The following is a 25,235-nucleotide window of genomic DNA, read 5'->3' as shown; positions in this document are numbered from 1 at the left end:
CTTCAGCCTGCCTCCTGCTGCTCCCAGTAGTCCTCCTCCTCCAGAAGCCTCTGTCCCTGCCTCCTGGACCGCATCTTTGGAATCTGTGTCGGTGGCGCCAGTGACATCGGAGCCGGAATCAAAGGAGGTCCCTCAGTAGCTGCCAGCGGCGTCATACGAAGTTGGGATGGCACCGGCCCAGAGCCCGACGGCGCAGGAGAAACAAGCGAGATCAGCGTTGAGAAGCTCGGCATCTGGAGAGGCCATGACTGAGTCATCAGCATGACAGACATGAACGGTGCCTGGGCAGAATGCTGGGGATTGTGCGAATTAAAGGAAAACGGTCCCACAGGGCTAGCGGGCACGGCCGATGGGTTAGCCGCGTTGGCAAGAATGCCAAACATCACATTTAGAAAATGTGACGGATCAGCACCTGGACCCAGAAAAGGTGGGTATAGATCAGGAGCCACCTGGTCTAGTTCAGTCCGAGGCAGTGAGACGGGTTCTGGCTGTGGCGCTGGAGACACTGGAACTGGAATAGGTGAAGCTGGCAAATCCCTCGGCACTGGAGAATGTACTGGAGTCACCTGCGGAGAAGGAGAGGGAGAAAGCAAGATATCATCTTTTCTATGATGCCGCTGGACTGGGGAAGCCGACCTTCAATGTCTTGCCCTTTTAAGAACGACGCCTGGACCCATGACGCTGCTTCTTCTAGTGTTTTTTGGACGACCTCGAGGTGTGCGGGGTTGGCGACTTCGACTTGGTCCTCTTGCGGCCTCTCTTTTCCTTCCTCACCCGGGACATAAATAACGTCGCCTCCCTTTCCTTAAGAGCCATTGGATTCATTTCTTCGACAAGACGAACATCCATTTACGTCATGATCCAACAACAGACACCAAAGGCAATCTTCGTGGGGGTGATGGGCGAGATGGACATATGACCCCCACATTCCCTACAAGGTTTAAACCCCGACTACTTCTGTGTAGCCATCGCACTGCTATAACCACAGATAGACTGTAACAATGTTATTCCTACAAAGAAATGGCGAGTCCTAGAAAAACCGTTATGCATCGACGGCGCAGAAAAAGGGAAACTGATGTCAGCACACCGATGAGGTCTTTTTATGGCGCCGCTGAAGTCATACGAAGTGGCAATCAGAACTGTGCTATTGTGACGTCGTCGTCGACGGAGAGCTATGAAAAACGTTTCCGTGGAATGCTGGCGCAAGGTTAATTTGAAAGGTGAGGAATCCACAGGCAGATGTATTCTCAGAATGGAACTACCTACTGGCGACCAGTTGGAGATTATATATATATATATATATATATATATATATATATATATATATATATATATATATAAAAATACACACATACATTCACACACAAATAAATGGTGGAAAAACACATGAAAATGTCTATAGATTAGATAGAGAGAAAGATCTAGAAGGGCATGGTGGTGGATGAGTTGACAACGGAAAAAAAGGGCTAAAAAGAAGCAAGTGTCAAATGAAGACGGGAGGATGGGATGGCTAAATCATTTTGTGCTCATCATTGTGAATGATGAAATGTGATGGTGTGAACAATGTAGAGGTTCTTGTGGGAGAAGAAATGTTATGTGTTTTATCATGTACATCGCAGCAACTACTTTACCTTTTATATCATCAATTCTTTTCTTAAATTGAGGATGTGTTCCCAGTCTGGCAATTGCACGCTCCTCGGCAGTGCTACCTGGCTGCAATGAAAAACAAAAATGCTATGAACAACGGAGATATGCAATCAAGAGAAAAATGAATAATCATATAATTTAGCAAACGTTCAAGCTTTTACGCACTAAATAAATAGAACTGGAAGTTCCGATTGAGTTTGAATACATATAAAATGCAGTTTTTATTGGGCATTTGAGACGAGATTGACATTCTCCGTCATGTTTACAGAAATAAAAAAACAGCACTGCTAAAAAGTCATAGTAGTTGGAGCTCGTGAGCAAGGAACTTCAATGACTTAATCAAAATCTACCGAAATCAACTTATCTTGCAATTGACCTGCCCTTTCTTGCATATAGACCATTCAACACCTTGTACATCCTACAATCATACATGCTCCCTGCAACGCATATGAAGGATGTGGCCTAACGGCTAGACCGATTGATCTCAAAGCTGGGGAACCAGGTTCGAGTTTCAGCAGGGACCCTCAACATCCTGTGATTCTGGGCAAATCATGTAATCTCCCCGTGCCTAACTGAAATAAATGTGTCCATCTGTAACGTAGCTGACGCTCATGTAAAGCGCTCGGATACCTTCAGGTCAAGTGCGCACTATATAAAACGTTTAAAAACATCATCCACAAGCTGCACACCACCCAATACACATCCTGTTTTCCTTTAAGGCGCCATAAGTCTGCATCTCTTTTACCCATATTTCAGATGTGCCCCTTCCGAAATCATGGGCACACTCGCCTGTCCCAGTCTTACAACACATTTTGCACCATTTTGGAAAATGCGTCTTCATGACACACATCCCTGTCAAGCATCCTGCACTGAAATCCCTGCCAGTGTGTCATACAATACCTCATCTTCTTACAAATTCTCGTTTCTGAATCACAGAGCTGGTAAAACAGCTTAGCAAGTTATGTTCACTGCGGAGATCATCTGGATTTGATCTATAGGGCAGTTTTCATTTCCAGATAAGTTGAATCATATCTTGCATTGCAAACTGCATTTTTTCACCCTATGCACATTCTTATTTTCTCGTATAGCTCAGGTTTCTCACAGCAAATCTAGACCCGATTCCATTTTCCCAATTTAGCTGACACTTCTCTAACCATTTTCCAACACACTTCACTGCCCCATCCCACACATATCCTCTCCCTTCTCATGCAAACAATACTCTCCTTGGTCTTAAATATCTGTTCACATCCTGTATTCTATCCCCTACCATTTCTCACAAATCTTTCCTATTTTCTCAATCACTTCTCTCAGACCACCTACCAAACAAATGTGAACAAAAAAGCATATCTTTGAGGACTTCTGTGATGCTACCACTAATTCCTGCTGCTTACATCAGACAAGTCATTAACCTTCCCAAAGAAGCAATTCCCTCTCCCACAATGCACAGTTCACATACCAGAGCCCTGTCCTCTGTATTATCTAATTAAGAAACACACTGTCCGGTAACTAAAGCCCATTATAACATTTTCTTTACATAACAGTATCTAAAACTGCAAATAGCACAAAGCCTTAAACAGATTATAGAGATACGGTGCGCTTGACCTGTGGCGAATGCAATATTGTCACCTGTTTCCTCAATCATGCCATTGACACAGCTCAAAAAATACTAAACACATAGGACAGAACAAATGATCCCAAGCATCTCAATGCGCAAATCAAAACAAAGTCCAACAAGAATTTTCATATGCCCAAACCTAGCAGCCGTGGTCCCAGAGCACACCTCCCAAATCAATGCAGTCACCGCCCATGCTCAGTCAGGACATCAAGAGAAGTCCATAGGTAAACTGAAGCGGGGACTGGCCCTTAACCCCCCCCCCCCCCTCTCTCTCTCAGAACAGCACTCACTGTCTTCCTCCCTTTTACTACCATAAACCATTGCCCACAGTCAAAGGCCATCTTTCCTTTTGCATAACATGGATTATATTTGTCGATAAATTTCAAATCTCGATGTCAAATATATTCTGTTCTCCTTCTCTCCATTTAGCACATACATTTTGTTCACACTCTTTTCTAACCTATGAGTTCTAGATCATACATATAATCATTTCTGCCTGTTATCTGTTCAGCTTTATTAAAATGTCTAACTCAGGCCACAATCCCATTCCCATCTGGCTCAAGGTTCCCTGTCCTACCTCCTCCTTATCCCCATTTGACAAGCTCTCCTCACTCAAGCTCCCATGTCCTGCAACAAATGGACCTAGAGCATTGCTACAATGGACACAAGAAGTGTACAAAATATAATTTTAGAAAAGTGCCAAGGACATGGATCAAAATCTCCAATTGGATTAAGTTCACTATCAGTTTAGCACATGCCAGACCTTATACCATTCTCAAATTGAACCCCCTCCCCTCAGAAGGAAATTCTGAATCATTGCTTTCCCTTTATGATATACAGGAATCAACTAGTTACCCGCTATGTTTGTGCATTATGATGGGTGTTCCAAAGGGGGAAATTCATGCCAGAATCATGAAAGATTTTCAAGACGGCCAGCTAATATAAATTCATATACAATGAATCTAAATGTTACCAATTTAGACAGTCACTAATTGTAATGCAGCCAGCCCTTAGGTAACTATGCTCGGCATCCCAGGATTACACATACAAGCTTCTCATGCCATACCCCACCTGGCTTATTTTCTGCCACGAATTAAACGTCTCTTCAACCAACTCATGTCCTGCTTCACCTCCTTGCAGAACCTCACCTAAAATATACCCTTCTCTCAATCTTGCACTCTTTTAGGAGTAAGAGACTATTCAGTGGTATGCAATATACAACTGATCAAACTCTCACACACAGCCTTGCGTCATATCTTTATAACAGTTCTTTGCTTCCCATCTTACATATTATCCTACTTATAGACCATACACACCCCATAGCATATTTACATTTAAACCTTGCATACATGTCCACATCTAGAGCATTACTTTGTACATCAGTCTCATGTGCATATCTGTAACTATCTCCCACCACTTCCTTTCTTTTCCAGTATTGACTTAATTCCCCGCTATTGCTTGCTTAATTCGTTTTTACACAACACTGACTGCTTCTCTCTCTAGCTTCCTATTGAGACATGAATGTCCCTTTATTGAAGCATGTGTGTTCCTATGCCCTGAGTGCCTCACTGTGTGTATATCTTTATATCCTGACTTTTTATATTTTGGCCCTGCCTAATCTAAGCAAGTGGCTTGCAGACTGGGTTGACTTTCTGGCACCCTGCAAACACAGCCACCAGAAGAGAATCCAGTATCAGGCTAACTGATACACAGAGAAACTCTGATCAGCCAAACAATACTGCAAATAGCTGGAATGAAGATGGAGGTCCAATTACAAAGAATCTGACAAGGACACCTTAATAGCACCACCACTAGGAAACCAACGTCAGATCAGAGAAACAAAAAAGAATGCCTTAGCCGAATGCATAGAAAGCAGTTCTAATAGCTGAAAATAAATCTTCGTGATCGTCAAAGATTTCATCTCACAAACTTCTAACACCAACAGCATCATCCTCTCCGAGGACCTATGTGATAACCTATTGGAATTCTTCAGCAACAAAATGTAAACTACCTACAACCATTTCGAACTTCAACCGAACCCCAGCGGCCTCGCCTCCAGCTTACCCACAAAAAACCTCAGAAGCACCCTGACTACCTGAAAACAATCACCATGGAAGAAACAGCCAGCATCATGGGAACTCCGATGGACCCTTGTCCCCACCACATCTACAAAACAGGTGCCTTCCTTCTCAGCAAGCAACTCTACCACATCCTGAACACCTCCATAACCACCGCCATGTTCCCAGAGATCTAGAAACATGCAGCAGTCCGTTCACTACTATATAAACTTGCGGCAGATAAATAAACCTCACAAATTTAGCAAACTACTTCCTACTATCAAACCCAGCCAAGGTCAAGGAGAAAGCAATCAACAAGAGACTTGCGGACCCCTTGGCCTACACCAGCTCCTGGACACCACTCAATCCGGCTTCATCGCAGCAACTGACATCATGATGATACTTGACCAAGAAGAAACAGCAGCCCTCAACCTGCTCAACCTCTCAGCGGCCTTTGACTCCACTCTGATCGGAAGAATCCCGAGACAGGCATCCAAGGACCCGCTCTTAACTGGATCTGCTCCTCCCTCATGGGAAGAACGCAGAAAGTCAGGATGCCACCCTACACGTCAGAAGCCAAGAACCTCATCTGTGGTGTCCCACAAGGATCATGTCTCAGCCTGACCTTGTTCAACAACTACATGGTCCCACTGGCCGACATCACCGGATCGCACACATCAAGATTCTCTCTTTATTGAAAGACTCCTACGACAAATACCAACTTCGCCATCTGCATGTCAAAAGTATCCACCTGGATGAGATCCAATTGCCTCAAGCTAAACCCGGACAAGATCAAAGTTGTGATTTTCAGAAGGAAGACATCTCCATGGAACTCCCCCTGATGGCTGGCAGACCTCAGACCCACACTAACCCACACCACCCACATCAGAAACTTAGGAATCATCCTTGACGACAACCTTAGAATGACAGCAGAGGTCAACCCGGTGACCTACACCTGCTTTCACATCTTGAGGATGCTGCAAACAATATTCAAGTGGCTACTAGGGAACACAAGGAATACAGTCACACAAACACTCATAACCAGCAGACTTGACTACACTGGAATCAAACAGCTTATGAACAGGCTCCAAACCTTCCAAAATGCTGCAGCAAGATTCTTCCTCAACCTACCATGCCACCCTTAAATCACACCACACCTCAAGGAACTTCAATGCTCTCTCATTATCAATGCATTAGACATACTAGATCACTGGGCCCCTTAGAGGATGACGATGAAGGTGGGTGGTCTGGCTCCAGTACCAAAGGTGAAGCTGCTGTGTAGAGACGTTGATAGTATTCGGCAAATGTCTGTACGATACAGGTAGGGGTGCCTTGAATGTGGCCCTGGCTATCTATTACTTCGGGTATTATTCGCTTCACTAGGCACTGTTAGCCTGTTTACATTAGCTAGCTCACAGTGCCACTAGTGTCTCTGCTTATTGGAGAGAGAATAGTTTCTGGCAACCTTAGAACATGACAACCCTTCAAGATCGTGGAAACAATGTGCTACTTTTCACTCAGTCACTCGAGTGCACTTAGTTTGACTCAGAGATACACAGAATAAACAGTCTGGGCGTTTCAATAAGGATTTATTGAACAGTTGTTATTCTCATGTAGAATATATGAGCGGAAACAACCATTAGACAGCAGCAGAGATATATGATTAGCAGTACTATGAATATAAAAGGATATACAGTTCTACCATCTTGCAATAAGCATGAATAAATACATGAATATAAAATGCAGGAAAAAGTGAGTGTACTCCTACTATGCCTATCTAGATGTACCCAAGTGTTCCTAGAATGTGAGTAGGTGTGAAGCCAAGAATCCCTCTAGGTTTTAGTCGACCCCCATTACCTGAAGTGTGAGAATGTAGAAGCCCATCCTGGTCTAAAGTTGGACACCCTGCGAGGGAGGTTTAGACCACTGTCAGCTGGAGCGTCTGCATGCAGGAGCCTCAGCGCCTCTGGTCAGTGTGTCAGCCTGGAAGTCTCGGTTCCCTCTGCCTAACAATAGGAAGATGTGCTGTATTTATGCAGAAAGTATCTAGGCTACTATGTCCCTTGTCTCATGTATTAGCCATTGTTGGATTTGAGGATGACATATGGGATGAACCTTGTACGTAGATATGGTGGGGTAGTTGGTGTAGCCACTGTCTGGTTTCCAAGAACCCTTATGAATATTCAGTCATACTGTATGAGTCCACTGATGAAGTCATAGGACTCTACTGTTCAGGAGAAACCCTCCTTCTGCACCCAGGACTAGAACTAGGTAAAGATTCAATCCTAAAGGCTCGTTACTGTGTAGTATAAGGGAGATAATGTAGGTGACAGTATATGATATTACCCGGCCTATAATAGGGTACCCTTATGAAACAAAGTGCTGGTGCCTCTGTATCTAGCATAGGAAGCAGGAGTGTATACCTAGTCTGGTGTAGGCTGCTTTGGAATGGGTCATTACTGAGCGATATGTCATGTGGTGAAAACAAAAAGATCAACAATATAACACATTTCCCAACATTCTCCTCAACCAACCTCCCTCCCCATACTTCGTACTTGGAAACATCACTGCCCGGGAATGCAAACCAAAATATAACACAGTTTGAACTTGGGAATGGAATGCTGGACCCATCTATGTTGCAGGAACAAGAGACTAGTTCAGGACTCAACGACAGTTTGCGGGTGTCAAATACATCATCTAGCCCCAACAATGACTGAGGTGGTTACTCCTTCAGAGTGTGGGCTCTATGAAAGGTCTGTGTCCTCTGCCTGAGTAGTGGGTGGGGTGGTGAGCCGTATATATGAGTCATCATGGTTGGAATTTGGGTCCAGCACCACAGGAGGTGGAGAGGCAGGTGCAGGGTACCCGGCCCTGTCCTGTGCGGCCTGATGGGGCGGTTATGATCTCTGCGGGAACGGGTACGTCGCCTCTGAGGCATGGAAGTCATGTTGGACATGGCCTGCCCACTCAGCTGCAGAGTGGAGAATGAAGAGGTAGACAGGGTATGGATTGGCTGTTCCTCTGTAATCCATGTCCATGCCTCCTCCAGAGTCTCGAAGAAATAACTTTTGTTGTTGAAGACCACTCTGAGACGGGCCAGAAACAGCAATCTATAGGGAAGATTCAGGGCCTGGAGCTTCTGTTTGACTGCAGCGTAGGAACAATGTTGTGTTCTTTGGTATAATCCGGGAATATCAGCAGTTTATTTCCTTGGTAGGAGAGATCTGGATGGGAGCGTGTCTCTTGCAAGATGGCATCTCTGTCCCTGAAGTTAAGAATACAAGCAATCATAGGCCTGTGAGGGGCTCCTGGTGGGGGTTTAGATGGGAGGGCCCGGTGGGCCCACCCAACAACAAACCATGAAGAGAGATGGTCTGCACGCATCCAGGACTTGATCCAAGTTTCCATGAAGGTAGCAGCGCGTGTAGATTCTGCTCCCTCGGTAATACCCATGAAGCGCAGACTGTTTAGTTGGGAGCGGTTTTCCGCATCCACTGCTTGATGGAGGAGCTCAGCCGTATGCGACAATAAGCGAGAGACTTGTGCCTTCAGAGTAGTGACGTGATCTTCGACAGTTGATATGCAGGGTTCGGCCGCCGAGATCCTTGCCGTGACGTCGTGCAGATCTTGCAGTATAAGAGCCATATCAACATGCACCTCTCCTATTTTGGTTTCAACAGAGGCTTGGGAGGTGTTGATGGCTTGGAGGATGGTGGTGAGGTCGCCCTCCGGCAGTGGGGGTTTGTCTGAGGCGGTGCCTCTAGTATTGCTACAACTTGTGGCATATTGATCTATGCAGGTTTGAGAGGATGGCGGTTGTGTAGGTTTATCCTTACCATGGTTGCCGTGAAGTGGAGTGTCACTCAGAGCCTGGAGGAGGGGCCGACCCCCCCCTCCTGTGTCCTACAGGAGTAAGAGCAGTCAGACTCAGCAGGATGATACTCACTCCGGCAGGAGCCTAAGGTGCTGGCCTAGGGAAGCGTCGGCCATAGGTCACAAATTGGTCCGCAGGCAGGTATTGGTTTGAGGAAGTGACTCTTGCAGTCTAGGCAATTTTACAGATGGGCTGTGTCAGCCAGGTCAATGCACTGAGCTTAATCCGGTTGCCGCAGGGGAGGGCACAGCACATCTCTCCACTGCAGTAGCACCAGGGTGGCATCCCCAGGAAATTTGCGTGTACTGGACCAAGGGACCTCAGGGTGAGCAGTGATCTAGTTAAAGTCTGGTGCAGGGCAACCCCAGCATCCATGGCACACACACCAGTAACCAGGCGTGCAAGTTGTTACCCAGGAGCTAGATGGTAAGTGGGCAATGATACATGGTCTCAGCACAGGGAGTCTGAGAGGCCCAGGGAGAGCAAACCTCCAGTATATGACCTCAGAAAGCAGCACTTTCTTGGAGCAAGGAAACTGCGTGATCAGCAGCCCCAGGGCAAGCAGAATAAGGACCATGGGCCACGTGCATTCCCATCCAAGGCACCGCAAGTCATGTGCCTGTAAGAGAGGCCCTCAAGCCCCGCAGGACCGCACTCTTCTTACTTGCATTGCAGGTGATAAGCTGGATAGTTGGCTTCAGGCCAATGGGAGCACCATAGGCCTCACACGGTGGTGTCAGGGAAGGCCCGGCTCCATCAGTCTGTGAGGGCCCAGGAGGAAGTGACTGCCTTCCCAGTTGCATCACAGGAGGGATCGCTGCAGGGCCCACAAGGCTGCAAAAGGTCTCTGCCAGGGCCGGGTGTAAGTAGCAGGGCCCAGATCACTGCCCATCAGGCACCCCTCGGCTGGGCAGGCGTCTGGGAGTTCCCAAGCTACAGCACCTCACCAGGCTCCGCAATTCAATTGGCGTGGGTGGTTGGGAGGACCAGTCTCTGTCCAGATATCCCTAGCTCTCCAGGGGCAGAGGCAAAACAATGAGTAGCATTTCAACCCATCGTCATTGTGCCCACCCTGCCACATCAGATCAGACCAAACCATATGTAAACCAGTCTAGGTCTTATAGGAACAGTCCAGTCCGAACTTCTAAGCAAGGTCCTATCTGAACCGATCCACAACTTCCACAGATCCTTATTGCCTATTTAACAAGTTACTTACCCTCTGTAACGCCTAATCTTGTAGAGACAATATCTAGCCGCAGATTCCTAACCTTTGAACTTCCACACGTGTCAGACTGGATCCAAAAGATTTTTCATTAGCAGTACCCTTACACGCCAGGAGCTGGTGTCAGTTAGCTCAGCGTGGCGTTGCCTGCGTCGTCTGTGTCGGAAGTAACATCTGCGTCATTTATATAAGCGCCACCTCGGTGCGCTAAAGTCAGTTATATTTCATGACTTTCCACACCAGAAGTGCAGAGGCATGAAGCCACTGACATTGGTGTGTTAAAACTAGGGCCCTGAAAGGGATCAGCCCTGACCCTAGAAATCTGTCTGCTGAGCAGTGAGGATCAGGGAGTCAGTAAGAAATCTGCGGCTTGATATTGTCTCTACCAGATAAGGCATTACCGAAGGTAAGTAATCTGCTCATCTGGTTGAGACATCTAGCCGCACATTCCTTACCTTTGAATAGATACTCAAGCAATACCATCCCCAGAGGTGGGTCTGCAGACAAATTTAGACTAAGAAGTTCTGCAAGACCGAATAGGCAAAATACCCGTCCCTGTGGAACTGGCTGTCCAGGCAGTAACGCTTGGTAAACGTGTGCAGGGACGCCCACATTGCTGCCTGACAGATGTCCTAGACTGGCACACCACATGTTTTCGTAGTGGTCACAGCCTTAGCTCTGGTAGAATGAGCTCTTAGGCCTTCAGGAGGCTGCTTCTTTGCCAGTGTGTAGCAGATCTTGATGCAAAGAATGACCCATCGAGAAATGGTCAGTTTCTGCACCGCCCAACCTTTCTTCGCACCAACATACCCCATGAAGAGTTGGTTCTCCACCCAAAACTCTCATGTGCGATCAAGGAAGAACGACAATGCTCTTTTTCGGTTAAGACAGCAGAGACGCTTCTCTTCTTTAGAGGGATGTGGGGGAGCCTAGAAAGTGGGCAAGGTGACAGATTGGCCCACATGAAATGGTGTTACCACTTGGGGCAGGAAAGAGGCCCTAGTGCGAAGCACCAGTTTGTTAGGAAAGACTCATAGGAAGGGAGGATTGCCTGATAATGCCTGCAGGCCACTCACCCTCCTGGCCGATGTAATGGTCACAAGAAAGGCTGTTTTGATGGTGAGCAGCCTGAGTGGACAATTGTGTAAAGGCTCGAAGGGAACACACATCAGAAATATGAGAACCAAATTAAGGTCTCACTGAGACATAATGAAAGGGGAAAGAGGGAACATATGTACAAGATCTTTAAGAAATTATTTACAATGGGAGATTTAAATAAGGAGGGTTGTTCATTTAGCCGCAAGAAGGCAGACAAGGCAGAAAGATACCCGTTCAGAGTGCACAGAGCAGAGCCCTGCTGGGCAAGGGTCAACATTAAATAGCAAAATACCAGAAAGGGAGGCTGAAAGAGGGTCAATAGACTTTTCTGTACAATATGATACAAAAGATTTCCATCAGTAGGCATATACAGTCTTGATGGAGGGACACCTGGCTGCCAGAATAACATTGCAGACTTTGGGAGGGAGGTCGCAAAATATCCACTGAAGCAGCTCATTCTCCTCGCAAGAAGGTGAAGAGTAGACAGGTTCAGGTGGAGGAGCCTCACCTGCTGCTGGGGCAGCCCGATTGGAGGGTCGATACTTATGTTAAGGAGCTCAGGATACCAGACTCCTTGTCCAGTCCGGAGTCACAGGATGACTTGGGCCTGGTCATGTCTAATCTTCTTGAGAACTCTGGGCAGGAGTGGTATAGGCGGAACCGGAGGCCTGAGCTCCATTTGAGAAAAAAATCGTCTCAGAGCAAGAGCCGCCTTGGAAACTCCCGCACGCAAAACTGCTGACATGGCATGTTCTCAGTCTGAGGCAAACAGACCTAACCAAGTCTCTCCACTCTGTTGCGAGAGAGACCTTGCACCACCTCTGTGCGGAGACACCATTCTTGATCCGCTAGGCATCGACAGCTGAATTAGTCCACCCTGGTGTTCAGGGGCCCTACCAGGTTTTGAACCACCAGAGAAATTCCCTGCTGTTACAGCCATGTCCAGAGACGCAGGGCCTCTTGACAAAGAGTTCACAACCCCACCCCGCCCTGTTTGTTGCAGTACCATATGGCGGTGATGTTGTCTGTGAACACTTGAACTAGCCTTCCCATGATGGAGGGTAGAATTTTTTTTAATTCCAGTTGGATTGCTTGGAGCGCAAACAGATTGATGTGGGGTCCGAATTTCACTGGAGACCAGAGTTCTCTTGAAGAAAACATTTTCTTTCCCAAGCTGTCCAGCCTCTTTGATTCCCTGCCCGGAGGAGCATCAGGGAATGCGACACAGGAAGCAGAGGCCTGAACCACCAAGCTCTCTGAGGTAGGGTGTTGGGTGACGAAATTTGGGCCCCCTGGAGTGGGGCAGTGGCAGCGGGAAATCATCATATTCACAGAAGCTCCTGTGCTGGGTTTGGACCAAGTCCCTAGATGGAAGATGATGAGGGCTTTTTTGAACGGGAGTAGGAGTTCAAAGGAGGAGAAGAGGTTGCAACACCTCTGTCAAGATGTTAGTCTTGACTGCTGGCCACTGAAGGTCGAAGACCTCAGCCGCCCTACGCACCACCATTCCATATGCAGCTCCCTCCTCCATAGCCACGGTTGGGGGGGGGGGGGCAGGAAGGAGAGCACACTGTGTCTGGGGATATGTCTAGTCCACTGGCATCACCCAGTTCCTCACACCAGTCCATATCCTGTTCATATTGGTACTCTAAAGGTTCTAGTGATCACTTCCATTCCTTCCCAAGGCCTATTCCTTCAGAATAGGGCTCAGGCTCCGAACAAGGACATGGCTGGTCCTGTCAGCACAAGAATCAATGTTGGTCGACGCGGCACTGTGTAATCAGGGATCGTAATGGGGCTTGCACCACCGGTGTTTGCCAGCGGCACTGAAGCATTGGGGCTGGCACCGGGGAAGGTCACAATGGTACAACTGGCACCAGTCCAGATCTACCACTGGATTCATGAGGGCCCATTAGAGCGGGGGCCAGAGCCACTGGTGTGGAACCAGATGGGGCTCCATCTGACCCCATAGGGCCCGGAGGTGCACTAGAGGTGTCTGCCACTCAAAAATTAGGTGCATGGCCTCATAGAACTCTTTGATGTGAGCGGAGGTCGCTCTGGGTGTAAAGTCGGCCCAGGCACAGGTTCCAAGGAACTAGGACTCGAATGCCGATGTTCCTTTGCCCTTTGTTGCCTGAGCCGACTGACGAGGAGAAGTCAAAGCATGCTACGACTTCTTGTGTTTTTTGCGCCTCTTACCTGAGTGCCCCGACATTTTGAGTGGGATAAAGAGTACTTTGGACTCCTGGAACGGTCCCGAGACCATCCACTCAAGCGGGAACGTGACTTACGTGGAGTCACCTGCCGGGCAGCTAGCAGCCTCCGCGACCACGCCTTCAAGACCTTTGGTGCCATGGCCAGGCAGTTGGAGGACGACTTGAAGTCGTGTTGGCGCTCCAATCCACCACAAGCACACGAAGTGCGGGTCTGTCACCAACATGGCGCACTTACAGGCGCCAAAGGGTTTAAAAGCGGTCTTCCTCAATTACATCCTCGCACACTAGGAGGAAACCTTAAAAAACTACAAAAATTTAGCAAAAATCCTGTCAAAAACTGACAGAGGGGCAGCTCTTCTCTTGTATCAGCGTGGCTGGTGCAGAAAGAAAAGAAATGTCAGCGCGCCAAGGTAGCGCCTAAATAGATGACTCAGATGTCACTTCCAGAGCAGACAACGCCAATTGGAGCCAACTGACACCATCTACCAGCTCGCATTAGTACTGCTCATGAAAAATCTTCAGGATCCAGTCTGACAGCTGGGAAAATTCAAAGGTAAGGAATCTACAGCTTGAGGTCTCTATCAGATAAGATGAACAGGCAGATGTACTTTGCACCACTTTTGTAAGTGGAAGTACTGATTTACTGTCTCAATTTGGAAAGATTCAATATGTATAGGACTCTTAGAGGTGGTAATATTGTGTTGCTCTATTTAGCATTGCGGGTAATTACATTTACACCTTTAGAATATTTTTATTAAGAACTCACACACATTTTTTTAAAATATTCAAGATTAAAAGATTGAGACAATTAATAACCTGTGGCAATGGAAACAATGTACGAATTCAACAGGTTTAGACAGGAACCAGTCAGAAACGCTGCTTAGTTTCCTCACTGTTAAGACACATACAAAGCTATTTATATTAAAAAATAAATAAACTGTTACTAAACAGTTAAAACTGGATTATTTCTCCGTCACAAGCTTATCTCTTGGAATTACTTGAGGTCTGGTAATGTTTCTGGAAAGAATAGAGCCCGCTCAATTAGCAAGGAATCCAAACTATCTATACGTATGCTTATCTGGCCATTAGTTTAAGCCTTGGTATACTCGAAACGTGGTTCACCAGCGAAAATCTGTCATTCTTCCCAATATCATAGGAATGTTGATATAACGTTTGGCTAGACTTCGCATGTTATGACGTACAAGTCTGTTAAATGTTGCTTTAGCACATGCAATCCAAGCATTTTAAACTGGTTGAAAATTCCGATGCTGGTGCAGTCTGTGCTTAATGCCAAAAATAGATCTATATGTGGTTTTTAAGTTAGCTGATTTACATTACAAATATTAAGTCAGAGATTTAAGAATTAAAATATAGAAAACAAGTGCAATGGGTTTGGCTTGTGCTTACAGTGGAAATCAACAGATGTGCTTTGCCTTTAATAGTTCTTCACGTACACAGCTTTAAGTGGGATGCAAAAAGGCAGGGGCTCATAAAGAGGCACCGACAAAGAGCATAACTATGAATCTTTTCAAAGAGGCGTGCTTATGTAATGAAGGGTGTGTCTTAAAACATGTAAACTAAAATACTGTACTTCACAGTTTACAACCTAACTAGTATTTATTTGAGTGCCTCTTCTGTTATTGCAGCCAAACATTATCACACAATATTAAACATGCACCTAATACAAATCAGACCTACTGCATTGTCAATACTGATTAGCAGTATCAGATAAATTAGGAACAATAATGATATCGTTTTGACTAACTGGAACTGAAAATATGATACTCTGCATTAAACAGATGAGGCCTGTGGAACGGATAGAGGTCTTCAGTGTGACAATCACTCCTGTCACCTTCACATCAATTTCCGCTGCAGCCTGTGTGTGAGAAGACAACAGCACCCCTTTTCACCCCACATCTTTCTGAAATCCTTCAAAAGCGTTGTTCCCCCTTTACACTTTGACTGTCCCACATTTAATCATAATTACAATTGGCTCATGTCATTATTGCTCTGCAGAAGGGCAAAGGATTGGGGGAGCATGTATTCTGAATATCTTCAAGACCCACTGACAGGCACTGTGGAAACCTCTCACTGCCTTCAGCCTCACCTCCAGAGCTCTCAATCGTGACCCCATGTAAACATCCACCGGCATCCGGAACCCAGACACCTGCCTGCAACGCAGTACACGGTACATACAATGAAAGATTAATTTCCTGCATGAAAAAAGCTATATAAAAATTGCGTCCTAAAAAATTGCAAATACTTATATGAAAGAAAATTGAGTAAAACATGAGAAGTAAACAGGAGCTGTCTCGCGGACATGGATTACCTTAATGGCTTCTACAGTCAATGCTGAAATATCAAACTCAAGAAATCAATCAGTGCATAGGGAACGATAGAAGTACGTTTTAAAGTCAGAGTTGTATTTCTAGGTCTGAGACCCGGAGGGACCCGCGCCACTTGAATCCCTGTTTACATATATTATTATTGTGAAATACTCTGTGAATGTAACTCAGTAGTAAGATGAGCATGTTTCTCTAACTGTGCAAAAATACATTTGCCTGACCATGCTTTCAGCCAGTGTGAACGAGTGAGATGGCAGTGGGACTGATCGGCAGGGCACTAGTGCTACTTACTGATGAAATTACATGGACTAACACTTACTGATACAAATTGACTGATTGATAGATTGCTAAAAAGGTGGACTGTATAGAAGACCAAAAGGGTGGTGAGCAAGTAACAAGATCAAATGATACCTAATACAAGGATTTAGAATACTACAACACACCCAAAGCAGTGCAAGAGCGAAGTTGTAAAAAGCTCAAACGGTAAGGCAGCCAGCCACCCTGGAGGCAAGAGGGGTCTTTATGAGCTGGAGTTTATGGGTACTGTTGAAGCAGTTTTTCCAAAAAAGAATGATAAAGTCAGCCCGTGTTTCATACAGGCTGATGTCTATGTTTAATGCAAGAGAAATAGATTTTCCAAATTACAAACTAAATGACTGGGCCCTGGTAACACCAGCCCGTCTGTCCCGCCAACAAAGCTCATTTGTCACTGGTTGTTCAAGGACAGGCCACGGCCAGGGTGGCTTGTGCCCAAGAAGAACGATTTGCAATCGGCCCTGTTCCACTGGATGCAGAAAAAGCATCTGATGATGTAGATGGAAGTAGTTCTGGGCAGTCCGAAGGCTACATCGAAACGAATGCAGATGATACAGCCATTTATAGTTCTGGCTCAGCAAAGACCAAGGAGTTGATCAGCATTAGTATAGGAGTTTGAGAGGCCATCAGCAGACACAGAACATGGTATTAAAACACAAGAAACTTAATATGTAGGTAAACGAAGAACTGCTAAGCATAGATGTGGCAGATTATTCTGAAATCCAACTGACAGCCTTAAAGCAAAGATTGTTTGGAACGAACCTGTACTGAATAAAGTTTAGTGATGATCAAAAGTCGGAAAATGTGAAAGTCATTTTTGTGGCTAGGGTAAAAATAACAGTGGGAATCATTACATCCCCAAAAATTATGCACGGATAGGTTTTGTTGTACATGTGCCTGGGTGCCTCGGGTTTGGGTGCACTAAATGGTAGTTCACTTGACGTGATTGGTTGTTTATGACAAATTCCTGAAAATCTTGAAAACTGTGCGTTTTTGCTGATCTCCGGACTTCATACTTAGTCCCGAATGGACGTATCCACTTTAAGCAGTTTACTGACCCTTCCGTGACATGAACAACCCAGAGCTTGGCTTTGCAACAAGTACATGCGACTACGTGGCAGCCAAAAATAGCATTTCACAATGCTGAGCCGCCCGCTGAGTTTTCCACTTGCCAAGATCTACATAGAAAGAATAATATAAAATCAGTGCTTCTCTTTATATTCAAAGGCTAAGCTCCGTGGCCAAATATACTTTTAAAATGTTGGTAAGTTATCAGCTTTCAATATGTGCAAGAGTAAAACTAAAACGCTTTTAATTCTTTCAGAGAACATCTGGGGCTTTAAAAGTAAGGCGCATTGTTCCACTCTGTGCCGGTCGTGGTGCTCCCTTAAATGGATGTCCGGGTTCCAACTGGGCTAGAGTAGAGCAACAACACCGCAACAAACAAACTGTTCTCAATGCAGGCACAAACCCACACAGTGCATCAGTAAGAGGCGGACCAGCTGACTGAAATGTTGAGTTGACTTTTGAATGGAGGTGGAGAACTGGCGTCTTTAGGTCGAGCCTAGCGCAGCGCGCATGCACTGCACTAGACGACCTCTTGGAATCGCTCTGGACTTCACACGCTCGTGCGTGTGAAAAGGCCTACGACTTGCGGTTAAGAGCAGCAGCGTGCAGTGTGCCATCTGTTTTGGGTCAGATTTCACACGCGTGCGCAGCTGCTTTCACTTCACGGTCGCTTTAACTTTTCTACAATTCGCATTCGGTTGTAAGTTGCAGTGAATCCAATGCTTGCCATCCATATCTAGTGTCAGTTGTAGCTCTTGCTTCCTAGTACTACATGCAGATCTAAGGGGATATATATATATATATATATATATATATATATATATATATATATATATATATATATATATATATATATTTATTATGAGACTCATATACTCTCTTTTTTTGTTTTTTCCACTAAAGCTTCTCGGAATTGTGGTGAGTATTTAAAAGCTTTTATTGACTAGATGGGCTTTTTGTATTCAAATTGACGTGAAAAAGGGACTCCCCTACAATGAGCAACACCGTTTCGTCGAAACACGAGGGTGGTTTAATGTTCTGTCGGACTAAAACTGCCACAACTAAGTTCATCGAGTGCAGCGATTTGTTTTGGAAGAAATATTGTGGCATTACGGTCCTCTTCCCACTTCTGCACTAGCTGTTAGGCACGCCCCTATCTGACTATCAATCTACCTATCAATATATAGATGTATTAAATGTGTGTACTTAAACCTCAACCTACCACTTATCCCTTAATATTACTTTTCTTAACCCTTAAACCACATTTTCTAAATGACAAAAATATTGAAAGAAAAAGCTCTTAAGAAGGACTCTCGGTGTATTTAATGGCCATGTAAGACTTGTGTAGTAATCGTCATCATGTAAAATGCCACAGTGTAAACGTTACATACCCTGTGGGGCCAGTATCAGTTTCCTCCGTGTGTTGCCATTTCTTGCTTTCCCCGCATGCTGCCACTTCTCATTTTCACATTGTGAGGCCAGGACTAGCTTTCCCTCAGTGGTACCAACTTGTAGAGACTTTCCCTGTCATCTGTAGCTTTTGCCGTATGGTTACGGTCCTGTGTGTGGTGATGTTTATTGCCGTCCCGTGAAGTGACAGTTCAAGCCTTGACATATGGTGCCAGTGGAAGCTATATCTCCGCGTGGTGCACATGGCTGCTGTCCCCGTGAGATGCCGGTGGTTCTGTCCCCGTGTGCTGCCAGTGGTTCTGTCCCAGTGTGCTGCCAGTGGTTCTGTCCCTCTGTGGTTCCAGTTCTCGCCTTCTTGTGTTATGCCAGTGGTTCTGTCCCTGTGTGGTGCCAGTGGTTGCTGTCCTCCCCCGTAGTGCCAGAGGTAGCTGCCCGCGTGCACTCTACTCAATGCAACATAAATACACTCCACATAATACCACTCAGTGCCACATAATTATATGCCACATAATTACACTGCACTCAATGCAACATGCACTCCACACAATACTAATCAGTGCCACATAATTACACGCCACATAATTACACTCTACTAAATGCAACATAAATACACTCCACATAATAGTACTCAATGCCACATATTTATATGCTACATAAATATACTGCACTCAATGCAACATACACTCCACATACCACTTAGTGCCACATAATTACATGCCATATATTACACTCTACTGAATGCAATATACACTCCACATAATACAACTCAGTGCCACATAATTACACGCCACATAATTACACTACTTAATGCAACATAAATACACTCCACATAATACCACTCAGTGCCACATAATAACACGCCACATAATTACCCTCTACTCAATGCAATATAAATACACTCCACATAATACCACTCAGTACCACATAATTACACACCATGTAATTACAATCTACTCAATGCAAGGTAAATTCACTCCAAATACTACTACTCAGTACCAAATAATCACACGTCACATAATTACACTCTACTCAATGCAATATAAATACACTCCACATAATTCCACTCAGTTCCACATAATTAAACGCCATATAATTACTCTCTACTAAATGCAACATAAATAATCTCCATATAATACCACGCCACATATTTACACTGTACTCAACGCAAAAATAAATACACTCAACATAATACCACTCAATACCGCATAATTACATGTCACATAATTACACTATTCAATGCAACATAAATACAGTCCACATAATACCACTGTGCCACATAATTACACGCCACATCCTTACACTCTACTCAATGCAACAAACACACTCCACAAAATACCACTCAGTACGACAGTTACACGCCACATAATTACACTCTACTCAATGCAACATACACTCCACATACCACTCAGTACCACATAATTACATGCAACATAATTACACTCTACTCAATGCAACATAAATACACTCCATATATTACCACTCAGGGCCACATAATTACACGCCACATAACTGCACTCTACTCAATGCAACATAAATACACCACATAAATGCACTCTATGCCACATACCACGAATCAACATAAATGCACTCCACACCATGACACAATTTCACTACGCATAATTTAACTCAACACCACAGTTCCAGGCCACACAATTCAACTCCATACATTTCCAATACACAGCACATAATTACACATCAAACAACATATTTCAACTCCACTACTCCACAATCCACAACGTACCTCCAATCCACACTATATAGTGGCACCACCTGAGCACCAAACATCCCTCCCCACCACCATTTTGCATCAGCGCACTACCTAAGCATCACCTAAGCATCACGTCAGTCTGCCTTTGGAATCTGGCATCTGTTGATTCTCCCCTAGTGTCCGTCCGCTGCTCGTGTTCCAGTTAAATTACTGTTTTACAACCTCTACTCCCCCATTATTTATGTCCCGCTACCCCATAACAAAAAAATTATAACAAACAGGCATGACAACAGGCAGGAATAAGTTGCCAGCAGTGCAAGTACAAATTAAAATCTTTTTTTAATCAGGTTGTTCAGTTGTATATAATGTCGTCTTGGTTTGTATAAAGGTAACAAAAATGCGTAACACTTTTTGTTTATAACTTTTAAACATGATTCACAGCAGCCACAATGCACTACAACATAGCCAAATGTTCTGGCTAAACACATAAGGTCCCAAAGGCAAGGCCCATTGGCTATGCCAATGCTTGTTTTCTAATGGGGCAGAGATCCCTCTGCAGGTGGCTGCAGTGAGTAACTCCTTCCTCTCAAAGGGGGTGACCTTTTGGGGGGGGGGGGGGGGGTGCAGGGGGGGATGGTGCAGTGACTGTGTGCCATCTCTATCACAGTGTGTCACCTGACAGCCTCTTTGTCTGCGTCTGTAAGGGGACACAAAAACAAAAGACTCCCTCATAAGCAGAGAGGCCAGGCTTCTTTGTAAATAATGCCTCAACCCCCTGGGGAAGGAGCTGGCACACAATCAGCATCAGTTTAACGCATTTGAAATACTACAGTGCCCTGGGGACACAAAAAGTTGGCGCCAATGTCTAGCACCCGTGGGGCACTATGTACAATAGAACCTTGGGTGGTGGCCTTCCTTGATTCAGGCAGGGGATGCATTTGAAGGTCTTTCGGAGGGTGTTGAAGCAGGTGGAGGCGATGGTGTTGACCTGTCAGGTCATGGAGAGGGAGGAGTGGAGTATGGTGCCGAGGTTTCGGGAGTGGTCCGTGAGGGTGTGGGGGCTGCCGAGGGCGTTGGGCCACCAGGTGTTGTCCCATGCAGAGGGGGAGTGTCCGAGGACCTCTGTCTTCTCGGAGTTGAGCCTCAGGCAGCTGCTGCTCATCCAGGATGCGACGTCCTTCATTCCTTCCTGGAGGTTGAGTCTGGTAGTAAGGGGGTCCTTGGTGAGGGATAGGCCGAGCTGGGTGTCGTCAGCGTAGGATACTATGAGTCCATGCTGTCGGACAGTGGCGGCGAGGAGGGCCATGTAGATGTCTTTGGGTTCTGCCGGTAAGGAAGAAGCGGATCCAGTCAAAGGCACTTCCCTGTATGCCGGCGTCGTGGAGTCTGGCAGTGAGTGTGCGGTGGGAGACAGTGTCGAAGGCTGCAGAGAGGTCGAGTAGGATCAGGGTTGCAGTGTGTCCTTGGTCGAGGAGGGTGCGGATGTCGTCTTTGGCGGCAAGTAGAGCGGTCTCAGTAATGTGGTTGCTGCAGAATACGGATTAGAAGGGGTTGAGAATGGACATAGACCGTCTTCTCTGGGACTTTGGCCGCGAAGGGGAGGAGGGAGATAAGTCGTTAGTTCTTGGGGCCCATGGGATCTGCTGAGGGCTTCTTGAGTAGGGGTCTGACTTCTGCGTGTTTCCAGTCATTGGGAAAGATGCCGGTTTCGAAGGTGGCATTGATGGTGCGCTGTAGTTCCGGTGTGATGGTGGCTACGGCAAAAACAACAAGTGCTCATACCACTACATCAATTACTCTAGCCTATCATGTAGTAACTGACCACATCTCCCAGACTTTACAAAATAAATTCCACCCCCCTATCTGTGTTCTTGAGATTGAAGACTAGCACACTGCAAATACTGCTGGCTGATCGGTCACCCGCATTCTTTTTTCACTCAACTAGCTCACATATTCCCCATCTGATCATCATATCTCACACCCTCACCCCAATTAATGTTTGTTACATCTACCATCACCTAGGTGCACCTCTCTCGCAAAACAATATTTCCCACTGAAACTGCTTGCTGATCAACAGGCAAAAATAAACAAATAAAATTTGAACCAATAACCTGCTCAAAAACAGAAATGGTTTACATCACATCATGGTTCCGAGAGGACCCCAAATTAGTAATCCACAAAGAAATTCCAGTAGAATATTGAACCCAGATGCACCCTCAAAATCTAAAGACTTATGCTTGTCTGATTGCAGATACTTACCAGATGCACACCCACACATACTTTGCCCTAAACTTTTCAACTAATATGCACACCACAGTCGAGCAATAGAGCACTCACAAGTACCCTCTTTTATGCCATAGCAGACATATCCACAAAACATATTAATACATTTGGATAATCAATCTTTTTCAACTTGTCTCCAGGACCCCACTTACCTTTCACTTATTTTCTGTCCCTCCTGATATCATTACAATTAAAGGAATCAATCCATCTACTGAAAGAACCACCACCCCATCTCTTTCATTCACAGCATCCCATCAAACCCGACTGCTACCGCAACACTAACTAACACACACAATGAAACAAAGTCAACACTGCAGAACTCATGTCTCAACTGAATGTGCTCTCAATGTCAACCATCTTTAAAACCCCTCAATAAAAGCATTCAACATGCTGATCATTCCACAAGCTGGTCATCTTTTACATTTTCATACACCCTTAACAACTAACAAAGATACTTTGGATCAATGAACAAACAAAGAAAATTAAACCACAGTTGGTTGCTCTTTAATTAATGTCACTAGAACACATCAAGATACTAACCCAACACAATGCACCTCCAGAGACTCAAAAGATCTACAAGTCTACCTGCAGAAAAGCAAAAACTGTTCAAACAGGATCCCCACTTCCACGTGCCCAATTAATTTGAGTTCCACAGAATTCTCTCATAATTGAACAACCCAGAATGTACCTCTGTAATGAATCCTTATTTAGAAGATTTATTTAACTCCACAGATGTCCACTTTATTGCAATAGCTAAGCCGCTGGAACTGAATCTTGTACAGTCAATGGGCCAGTATGCTCTCCATTAGACCCAGTCAGCCATGACCCTTCAAGAATACCCTATTATTGACTGCAATTTCAGTACCTAAAATTAACAATCAACAATTCCTTAGCCACAGGTATATTTATAGCAGAGTTTAGGATATATCATACAGCCACCCATCAAAAAGATATCCAGCAGATCCGACCAGTCCGGTGCAAATGGTTCTTACCTGAAAGATCATACTTATCCAGATTTCCAAGTTTCTAGAAGCAAAAATCTGCTATCAGTCCAAAAAGCAGGTTTTTGCACAGGGAGAGGTACAGAATATCAGCCTGGTCTCCTTTTGGGATGATCTGAAAACAGTGGACGGGAATATGGCGTCCCTTCAAAGTATGGTACCCCTGCACCCACAGGACACCGAGGCCTACATACGGACGCGGAGGCCCTCCTGAATCTCATTTGCAGTGGACCTTCTTCCCTCGTTGCTTTATTTACATCTTTCCGAGGATTTTTATCGTTCTTCCGTCAAAGTCTGAATTTCGTAAATTTCATAACCGTATCGAAACATTTGGCATAATTTTTGGCCATCACCTCGGTCTGTTTTAAGGAATTCATCGCGTGTCGATTCAATTATATTCTCAACCCGCACTTTCAGTACCGTCCTGGGCCTCTAGCAGAAATATCAGTTTATCAACGAGATTGCCTATTGATACCATACGAGACGCTACTTATAAACTTAATGTTATTACCAGTTTCAACACAACGCTTCTGAGTTAGATGACATCCTACAAGGCTCACATGGCTACCTGATGAAGGCATAGACACAAATTATGTTAGCCATAACCACATTGTTTGGTTGTTTATTATCATCTATGCATTGATTGGTTTGTTCTGAATTTATCCTATTGTATTAATTCTTGTTTAAATAACATATCATCATGTCTGACATACCTTAACAAAATATGATGCATCATTAGGCCATATATGAATAGATTAACAAGTGCAAATATTGTTAACGATCATCTCATATTTAACCTATACTACATACATAGGCAAAGAGAAAAATTGTAGGTCTACCCAATCTGTCATTGATGTTATGCTTTATTATCCCCTTCTCTTTTTTCACTAATTTAAAAGTGAAAATATTTAAACACTTTATCTAAAAAAAAAATATATATATATTTTTTTTATATTTAATCCTTTCTGGTCACATATTGATTTTGTTTAGCATATGTCCACTGTTTATTCATTTCCTAAATGTTTATTCGCACATAACAGGAATAGAATGACAGCATTACTTCTACTGAACATGTCCTCAGTGTTTGACAGGGCATCTCCACTCCCTCGCAGCCAGCGAGAGTAAAAGAAATTTGTATAAAGGAGAGCATCCTTGACTGCATCTTCTCCTGCATTATTGATAATCCAAGAATTACCTCAGTATCTCCAATCACTTCCCTACTTTTTAATATTAAGGCAGGTATACATCCAAGTTCAATCACTGCTCCACTCATCTTCAAAAGTTACCCCAGCCCACTCTAAAAATTCGCCAGGTATTTTAACCTTATATGCTATTACCATGCAGATGACAAAGAGCATCCTGAAATTGGAAAATGT

General features: G+C 44.9%; 1 protein-coding gene across 3 annotated transcripts in view; it reads right to left on the bottom strand.

The window, feature by feature from the left end:
* SRFBP1 (serum response factor binding protein 1) overlaps positions 1–25,235 on the bottom strand; it is a 446,408-nt gene that overhangs the window by 147,499 nt on the left and 273,674 nt on the right. For all 3 annotated transcript variants that reach the window (XM_085632663.1, XM_085632662.1, XM_085632664.1), the window contains one exon: positions 1,632–1,713. In XM_085632663.1, coding sequence (XP_085488789.1) covers positions 1,632–1,713 — 82 coding nt within the window. The remainder of the gene's footprint in view (positions 1–1,631; positions 1,714–25,235) is intronic.

This window comes from Triturus cristatus, chromosome 2_1 (genome assembly GCF_964204655.1).
Source record: "Triturus cristatus chromosome 2_1, aTriCri1.1, whole genome shotgun sequence".
In the NCBI taxonomy this organism is placed as follows: domain Eukaryota; kingdom Metazoa; phylum Chordata; class Amphibia; order Caudata; family Salamandridae; genus Triturus; species Triturus cristatus.
Note: the sequence above shows the minus strand (reverse complement) of the source record. Positions and strands in the feature narration are given on the sequence as shown.